The sequence below is a fragment of the Pteronotus mesoamericanus genome, unplaced genomic scaffold (assembly GCF_021234165.1).
Source record: "Pteronotus mesoamericanus isolate MK-2021 breed Mesoamerican mustached bat unplaced genomic scaffold, CSHL_Meso_final contig_2, whole genome shotgun sequence".
Taxonomy (NCBI): Eukaryota; Metazoa; Chordata; class Mammalia; order Chiroptera; family Mormoopidae; genus Pteronotus; species Pteronotus mesoamericanus.
Window position 1 is genome coordinate 2,169,244 of NW_026555084.1, and position 9,818 is coordinate 2,179,061.

Consider the following 9,818-nt stretch of genomic DNA (forward strand, 5'->3'; position numbering starts at 1 on the left):
TCAGAAGAAACAGACCTACTGGTACCTTGGTCTTAAGATTTTCAGCCTCCAGAACTGCAAGAAAATAATTTTCTGTTGTTTAAGACATCCAGTCTCTGGTATTTTTGCTATGGCAGCCTCCTCTACTTCTATTAGCAAACTAATATATCATCTCCAATATCCTTCTTGCCTTCCTTCCTTAGGAATGACACTCCTAATTTTTAGCCTCCATTACAAATGACATTTTCTAGCTTCCCTTGAAGCTAGGTTTAGTCATATGATTAGGTTTGGGCCAATAGGATATAAGAGAAAGTGTTAAGTGGGTCATGGCCTTCTTGTTCCCTTCATCCTTCCTGCTGGCTAGACGGTGAACCTGGTGGCTGAAACTTAAGCAGGCAGCTTGCTTCAGGAGGCAGAAGCCTCATGTGAAGGAAGCAGCTGCAGGAGATAGGATGAGCCCCCCTACCACCTCTTCATGGACCATTTATTTCTAGGCTTTCTATGAGGGAGAAATAAACTTCTAGCTTGGTTGAAGCTACTACTTTAGAGGTCTTCTGTCACCCATAGTCACAGTTAATCCTAACTGATACTGTTACTTACTCTATCTCCTCCTTTCCTGCCCTCCTTTCTCTCCTCCAAAGAGAAAGCTTTCATCAATGCGAAGAGTCTCAGGCAGAGGGGGTTAAGATAGTAAAGGCCAAAAGGAAATTTTAATAGACAAGTGGACTCTCACAAGATTAACTAAGCAGGCAGGCAGTAGAAAGGTGAATTGTCAGCCACTTCTATACTTCTACTTTATCCCTGTCCGTCTCCCAATTAATTATATTAACTTCTTACAGATGACAACCTGCTCAAAATTTTCACTGCTCACAGAATGAAGTCCAAATGTACAAGCTTGGCACTCGAAGGCTTCACAATCTGGGTGTAATAAACATCTTCAATGCTTTTTCACTACAAACATCCTCTAAAATGGAAGTGAGCTATTTATTGTTTAACCCAAATACCATACACATTTCAACCTCCTGCCTTTGTCTATAATGTTCCTCCTTCCAGGCTCCCTCCTAGTGTGGTGCAAAGAGCCTGGGGTCTGACATCAACTGAACTTAAGACCTAGCCCAAGTACTTTCAAGTTAGGTGAAGACTGGGCCTTGGTTTCTTCATCTGTCCAATGAAAATAATAACACACTGTCTCACAGAGATGTTCTGAAGCCCCCAGACAAGATGCTGCCCAAGATGGGTCTTGTAAACTATAAAGTACTACACTTTTGTAAGCCACGACTCTCCTGTATGTGGCATTAGGATGCATTATCCTGTCTCTCTGGGCTCCGCAACTATTTGGTAACCCTCTTGACCATAGTCGCTCACTTCCATAAACATAGCCAAATTACTAAGTGCTTTTCACGCATTCAATTTTCACAACCATGTCATGAGACTCATGTTATCATTATCAACCCTATTTTATAGATAAGAAAACAGGACCAGATTTTAAGTCAGTTCTGACGTCATAGCCCAAGTCAGACACTGTGCACACATATCTCTTGAGGGGCAGAGGTTGTACCTTTTCTTACTCACAGACACAGTGTCTTGTCCATGGGAACTCTTACCACACGTCTACCCCAAGGGTCCTCTTGGGGACTCTAATGGGTCACATGTTAAAGCTCCAACAAGAAAGGAAAAATAACCTGCCAGGGACCTCCATGGGAGTCACCCTGCTGCCCACCAGATAGCAAGGGGAGCAAGGAGCCAAGTAGTTCTGGCGATGAAGCAGCCTCCTGCAAAGCCAGCCTCCCGGACAAACAGACACCAGCAGCATGTACCACTTAGGACAGAGGAAGCAATGGCTAAGTTACACCTGCATGGAAGAGGAAACCCAATGGGTATGCAAAGCTCAGGCTCTCCTGGTATTAGGCCTGGCTGGGACTCCAGAGATATTCCAAGAACCCCCTATTCCTTTCCAAGGCTCTCCCTCTTTGTCTTCCTCTAAGCCTCCATCTTCAGTATCTCAAATGCTCTTCATAAAAGAACACCTTGAAATAGAAAAATATTAATACCTTGACTTACAGTGAGAAAATTAGAACACAAATCTCTCTGCAAATAGGGATGGTGTCAGAACTCAGACCCGAACTTCTTCCTCTCAAGGCGCTGCCCGTTCCATAGGAGGACTCTAATCTCCCCTCTCATCATAACCTAAGCCTTGCCTTTTCCTTCCACCCACCCAGAGCCTGCAGATGGAGGCTGAAGCTTGCCTTCCTTAGTTCTGACATTTATCGGCAGAGAAAAGAGATCCCTTTGATGAGCAGGCAACTGGCAAGTACTCTCTGGCTTCCCAGAGGATCATAGACCTTCTGACCCCCCATAAAATAGAATGTTCATACATAGGCATGAAAAATGTCTATACCATCAGCTTAAGAAATATCCAGGGCTGGGGCCTAACAGAGTTCCCAGACCCCAAGCGTGTAAGTGGGATCTCCTCGACTACGGAGGGTGAGACCCTACTCCACCGTGTCACCTATCCCATCCTGTAATGTCATGTCCTCACATGGGCCTCTATGCAGAGGACAAAGTCTTAAAACAACAATACATATAATTTAGTGAGGGTTACTTTGTACAACTGTCATTCTTGGAACTTTATGTGAATTAACTCATTTAGTACCCTCATATCCCCATTATACAGACAAGGAAACTAAGGCCTGGAAAGAGCAAGTAACTTCTGGGGGTCGAAGGGCTGGGAAGTGTTGGAGCCTGGGGTCCAAGAACAGGCAGTCTGGCACCAGAGCCCATGACCTTCACCCTACAGCACAGGGCCTACAGAGCAGGAACACGCTTCGCCCTTGGGACAGCGGGTAGGGCTGCACCACCATACTCAGCCTCCCCCATTAATTGCCCTAGTTCCCCTGGACCACCAGTACTGTCCCCTGTCTGCCACCCAGGCACCTTTGCTCTTCTGTCCATCCAGTGTCTGTCCTCACTAGTTCAGCAAAGATCTGTTGACGCCCCTCTCCTGCTCAAAAGCCTTCCATGGCTCCCCGTCGCCTAAGGGGAAAAAGTCTCAGCTTCTTCGCCTGGCATTCATGGCCTTCTGAAATGTAACTCTGACTTGGTTTGGGCACAATCATTCCCTTCAATGCACCCTCCCCCCAAGGCAGAAGCAGCAACCCCTTTTCCTTCCTGGATACATGTCCTTCAAGTCCCACTTGCATGTCCTAGGTCACATCAGTTCCTCCACCTACAATGGCCTGCAACATTTAATAGTGCCCATCTTCCCCTGAGAAGAGTTTCAGTCTGATACCCTCAGCTGGATGGGGCAGAGTTAGAGAAACTTTGAAGTTGAACTTGGTCTTCATTGAGTCTAGTTCAAACTTCCATTTTATAGAAGGAGAAAGTGAGCCCCCTTGAGGGTCTGGATTATTATTTGTTCTCTGGATGGGGACTATGTATCTTAAAACAGCACCTAGAGTCCAGTAAGTAAATGGGAAAATTTTGAGTTCTCAAGGCAGTATTTCTCCAATAGTGGCCTTGGACCTCCTGCATCTAATCACTTCCCACACTTGGGTCCTCCAGCGTCTGACCTGCTCAACCCTCATCTCTGGAGGTGGTGTCTGGTATCTGCCTGGGTAGTAAGCCATAGAGAGGTTTATAAATTCACATCCAAGGCCCTGGCTGGTGTGGCTCAGTGGATTGAGCGCAGGCCTGCGAATCAAAGGGACACTGGTTTGATTCCCAGTCTAGGGCGTATGCCTGGGTTGCAGGCCAGGACCCTGGTAGGGGGAGCACAAGAGGCAACCACACATTAATGTTTCCTTCTCTTTCTCCTTCCCACGCACCTCTCTACAAATTTAACATTCATCATTTAAGAAAATAAATTCACACATAAGTTTGAAAACCAGATCGCATCTTGAGGATTGAACCACAGATGTCACTTAGAAAGAGTCTCAGTACCTGAAGCCTCCCTTCCCCCAGCCACCACTTCCGCCCATGAGCTTGAGGCAGAGGCCTCTGGGACCTTAGATGACTGAAGGTGATAAGGCCTGCTTCTTGGATATCCCAGCTAATCTGGTGGGAGCCTTTCTTCCCAGCGGCCCTCTAGGGCTGAGGGGAGGATCCCTACCCTTCAGCCCGAGGTTCCAAGCCTGCATAGCCCTCTGGACCAATACAAAGCAGAGGTCACCTGACCCAAGAGGAACAGGCTCGAGAACCGGGCAGATGGGCGTCGCTTTGGACAGAGGTGGAGGGAAGCACGCCGGGCCAGGCAAGGGCAGGCCAGGAATTTCGAGAGCAGCGCTCCCCCTGTAAGGCCAAGTCTCCAGACAGGGAGTCGGAGTCCGCTCCTTGGACCGCGGAGCCTGGCACAGAGAGCCCAGCGGGAAGGGAGAGGGTGCGGGCTGGGCGCAGCCTGCTGGGCGCGGTGCCCACCTCTCTCTTCCACTGCCTCCTCTTCCCCGCCCAGCTGGCGCGCGCAGGCTGCGGGAGCCACTGAGCGCCCTCAGACCTTGAATCAGCACGCCCTGCCGGCACCCAACTGCCAGCTGCCGGCTCCCGCAGCATCTTTCTGCGCGCACTTCGGGGGCCACCTGCCCTTTTCCCAGATGCGGATCCCACGCCCACACCTACCCACGCCATGCCGCTCCTTGTCAGTTTTGCGCCAGGGAGCCATGCTGGGCCGGGGGCCTGTGGGCCCCTGGAGCTGTCCTGCGGGGAAGCAGCCAGGGGGTGGCAAGGCACACTGCCGGGCCCCACTTCCTTCCTCTTTTCAAAATCTGTTTCAGGCCCGCCCTTCCCTCCTCCCCGGGGGCGCCCAGCTCCTCCTCCTCCCTCCTGATGAGCAGGGGCACATTAGGAAGCTAGTGGCTAGAGGGCCAGGAGGCCCCCCGAAAAACTGGGGCCACCCCAAGTTTGTCGCCTCCCCAGGCAAGCGGGCAGAGGCCAAGCAGGAACTTCAAGCCAGCCAGACTGCCACGGCAAGTGGAGGAAGTACCCAGATAACTGGGCCCAGTGACTGAGCAGAACTCCCTCCCACCCCCAGCACCAGCGCAGGCATCAGATGTGGGTTCAAATCCACATGTGTCTTATCGCTGTACAACTAGGGCAAATGCCTTTTTTTCTAAGCTTCAGTGTTCTCACCTGTCAAATGGGATCCTAGCACCTGCTTCATGAGATTATTGTGAAGACTAGAGAAGGCAATGCATGTAGCAGGGAGCATATAAGAGTTACTTTGAGAATTTGAGGAAGAATGTATGGAGTCAGTGACACGTAAGAGTTAAATATCCACTGGAGGGGAAGTCATTTGTGGTTTTTATGCTTTTGGTGTCGCAGTCCCATTTGAACATCTGATGAAAAGTCAAGAACCTCTTCTCTGAAAATACACACGTGCAGGATTTACCAGCAATGCCAGAAGGCCAAGGGTTCTCTGACAGCCAGTAACCGACCCCAGAAAAGGGTCCTACAGTTACACTAACGGAGACATGTCTCAGAAAGAAAACTCATTTTGCTCTGGGAGCAGATTCTATCAAGAAGCAAAAAAGGTCTCCTTGATCCACAATGATAAGAGTGAATTAAAGTCTTCCTGAATTTTCTTTCTTCATTCATAAGTCTCACTACCTTTTTTCTGCCTTATACTGGAGAGTCAATAAGATAAATTAGGCAATATCACAGCTGACAGGCAGCTATGAAAAAATATTAATTTCATTTTTCTAAAGTTATTTCCTTTTCAGTTTTTAGCAGCACAAATTGGGGAGTATCATTTCTAGTGAGCAGTTGAATCAGTCAGGATTCCACCAGAAAAACAGAAATATATATATAAACATGGGGATGGCTAGGCAAGTCCAAAATCTGCAGAGCAGGCCGATAGGAAGAAGTCTGGAAATTCTCACGCAGAAGCTGAAGTTGCTGTCCATGGGTGGAATTTCTTCTTTTTCAAGAGAAGCTCAGTTAAGGCTTTCCAACTGATTGGATCAGGTCTACTCAGACTATTGAGGATAATCTCCTTCACTTAAATTCAACTGATTATAGATGCTAATTATATCTACAAAATAACTGCCAAAGCAACACCTAGAGTGGTGTTTGATTAAATAATTAATTAGGGTCTGCAGTCTCACTGAGTTGACGCATAGAACTAATCATCACAGTAGCATTACAAATTGGACTACGCATCCAAGGTTGATAAATTTTTTCAATAAAAAAATATTCAGATAGTAAATATTTCAGTCTTTGCAGGACAAAAGGCATAATCAAGGCTATTATGTAGGTACTTACAAAACAAAAATCAAGTTTTCACAATTTTTATTTAAAATTTAAAATTAGATATTAATGATTGAGCATATTCTTTTGTGATATTGGTCTAGTAATAAAAAATATTTTTGAGATCACATTTCATTTCACTGACATTCAAAGTTAGTGTTCTTTTTAATCAAAATTGACTGCAACTGTTTATCTGTTAATAGTGATCTATAATGAAATTACAGATCTCTAGGCCCTTGTAATGTTATGGTATGCCTTGGAAACTTGGGTCACATTGGACAACCTAAAAATAAATTTGGGGCGGGGGCTGGCCATACCAGAAAAACCAATGGTGTAATGTACCTATACAGATGTGAGCATTGGTCCACACAGTATCAGTTGATCACAAGGTTGAGATCAATCGAGTGGGCAATCAGTCAATCATGCCTATGTGATAGATCACCAATAAAAACTTTTGACACCAAGGTTTGGGTGAGCTTTCCTTATTGGCAGTACTCCATCCATATTGTCACACGTTGATACTGGGGATAGTAACACATCCTGACTCCATGTGGAGAGAACAACAGAATTGTGTGGCACTTTCCTGGACTCTGCTCCATGCTCTCCTTCCCTTAGGTCAATTGAATCTATATCCTTTCCCGGTAACAGATGGTAACTGAACATAACAGCTTTCAGTGAGTTCTGTGAACCCTTCTAGTAAATTACTGACCCTGAAGGTGGTTTGGAGGGTCCCTCAAATTTGCAGTGCATGTCAGAAGTGAGAATAGCTTTCCACTGACTCTGCATCCTCTAAACTTTGTAGTTGGTTAACTTGAACACTTGGCTAAAATTCTCAAAAGAAGGTACTGCCAAATACTAATATCAATCCATGAGCATAAAATTTTATTAAGCATTTTCATTGCTCAGAAGGCATTTATAGAGTTCTATTAAATTTCCTCTTGATGCTTGTCTTTTAGCAGGTCATTATGTTCCAGATAAATCACTTCCAGTTGAAAGTGAGATGGGAGCTCCTCAATTGCACTGTTAAATAGATTTGGACATTTAAAAATTTCATTTGCACTTGTATTGAAATCTGAAACCACTGCTGAAACTGTAGTTTGAGCCTGGAAAATGTGTGTAGAAATGGAGATCTCACTTTTTGTTTCAATTTTTGACAACACAGGAAGTTTTAAAAGCAGCTAGATATTACTGGTCTAAACATTAATTGCCATCAAAATGACTTTATCACATATTTCCAAAGTTACCCAGTGCTCACTAATAGTGGTTGAGGGCTATTCTTGTTAAGAAAAATTTCAGTCTTGACTCTGAGCTTAAAAAGCCACAGACGACTTATTACTGCTAAGCCAGCTGCTACATGGTTGGTAGGGCAAGTCAGAATATTCAACTACCATTTTTGACAAAAGTCACAGAATAGACAATGGTTAAGTCCAGAAGAGCTAATGCAATTCACCTTTGACACAATTGGTTGAATAACATAATAAATTCAAATATTTTCCACAGTGTACCTTTTGACAAATAATACAATGACTTAGTATAGTCTTTAAATGCTTTATATTTTCACAAGCTTTCTAAATTTTCCCAAAAGGCCTTTTTCTGCTCCACATATACATTTACTTTCAACAGCTGTTACCTACCTTAGCAGGTTCCACTTCAGGTTGTACTGAACTAGTGTTGTATCATTTTCTTTAAACATATTTTGCCCATATTTTTTTCACATGAACAATTCTTAGGCTAAGTCTTCATTCACTTCAAAGACAGCGTTGACTTGTCAAATAAACAACTGAGCTGTATTGGTAATATGTAGCGACTCATCAAAAGCCAAGGAAAACCACTAGAAATCACTTACCTTGCTTTTAAATTGATTATTGATATTGCTCCCAATGTCCTCAACTCTTCAAGCAACCACTGTCACCCAAAGACTAATAGTCTTAAACTACTTCTCTGCACACATCTCACCTGCTGCTATAATCAAACATCATTTAATTAATTCACCATCAATAACTGTCTTTCCTTGTGTGGTTAATAAATGAGCCACTTGGAGACTTCCTTTGGTAGCAGTCTTATTTTCACTTTTTATTTTTATAAAGAAAATATGCTGTGATGAGATGCTTTGTTTTAAATGTACTATGTTTCCAACCATTACTTTTTTGCAGTTGGGAATGTTGTGATGTGTGCTTACTCTATTGTGTTGTATTCTTTTAGCACAGTTGTAGTATCATGGCAGAATAAACATAATGTTTTCCTATCTAATCGATCACAGAATAAATCCATATTCCACTGTGCCTTAAAAGTGTGACATATGGATCCCACTATATGTTCTTTTGTTTTGCTTTGACATGATGGCTGTTGCACAGGCAATTAAAACAAAAATATGGCTGTACAGTGAGTGATATGCATGGCACTTGAAACACTGTGGAGTTATAATCATCACATTCCTGAGATTTCCAGGTTGCTGACCAGCACTGCAAACAACGAGAGCACCATATAAAGTCCTTGCTGCAAGTAGTCAGCTCTGCTATTGTGGTATGAAAGCAGGTATAGATAACATGTAAGTGAATGAGCATGGCTGTATTCCAATAAAACTTTATTCATTTATGGATGATGGAATTTGCATGTCATATAATTTTCACACGTCATGAAATATTTTTATTTCTTTTCAACTATTTAAAAATGTAAGAGCTATTCTTAGTTTGTGGTCCATACAAAATCATCTGGTGAGTCAGATCTGGTTGAAGAACCATAGCTTGTCATCCTTTGTTAGACATAATTCTATTCTTTATAAACCCATGGTGACGCTTGTTTTTCATCTTAGAGATGCTTGTTTTTCATCTTAGGTTTCTTTTTCTTTTCTTTCTTTCTCTCTTTTTTTTTTTAATCCTCACCTGGGTATATATTTATTGATTTTAGAGAGAGAGGGAGGGAGGGAAGCAGGGAGGAAGAGAGAGAGAGATATCGACCAGTTGTTTCCAGTACGCAGCCCAAATGGAGATTGAACCTGAACCTATGTATGCGCCCTGACCGGGGATTGAACCCACAACATTTTGGTGTATAGGACGATGCTCCAACCAACTGAGCCACCCAGCCAGGGCTCCTCTTAGGTTTCTCTCACACACACACACACACACACACACACACACACACACACACACAAGTTCACATCAACAGTGTGATAAATAAAGTACTTAGTGGGAGGCCAAGGCGGGGTGGTTATGCCAGAAGGTAAATAAGCCTGAAACTTGAACACTGAAGATTTTTCCCTCATTCAGCTTGTAACATAATCTAAAATCGGACTGTTTTAAAAATAGTGCTAAACAAATTATTCTACATTAAAAGAATTGAAAAATAGCTCATGGTCAAGGGAGATAAAGTTAGTAAGTTATTTTGACTGAAGGTTAATTAACTTCTTAATAGAATGGTTTTTAATATAGAAATCTTTAAACTTCATACTGATTAGTATATGGCTTTTATATTTCTGAAATGTAAGCTTTTTATTGTAGTTAACGATTCTACAGCATCATGAAAATTTTTGGCAAGAGAGACTGATGGTCAGACATAAAAATCTGACGGAAACTACTGAAAGAATTTACAGTCATCTTGGCGGC

At 43.5% G+C, this 9,818-nt stretch overlaps 1 protein-coding gene across 1 annotated transcript in view; it reads right to left on the reverse strand.

Annotated features, from left to right (window-relative positions):
• DOCK2 (dedicator of cytokinesis 2) overlaps positions 1-4,693 on the reverse strand; it is a 358,186-nt gene extending 353,493 nt beyond the window's left edge. The window contains exon 1 of the mRNA XM_054568066.1: positions 4,591-4,693. Within this exon, the coding sequence (XP_054424041.1) occupies positions 4,591-4,633 (43 nt within the window). The 5' untranslated portion in view covers positions 4,634-4,693. The remainder of the gene's footprint in view (positions 1-4,590) is intronic.
• Between the last annotated feature and the right edge of the window lie 5,125 nt (positions 4,694-9,818).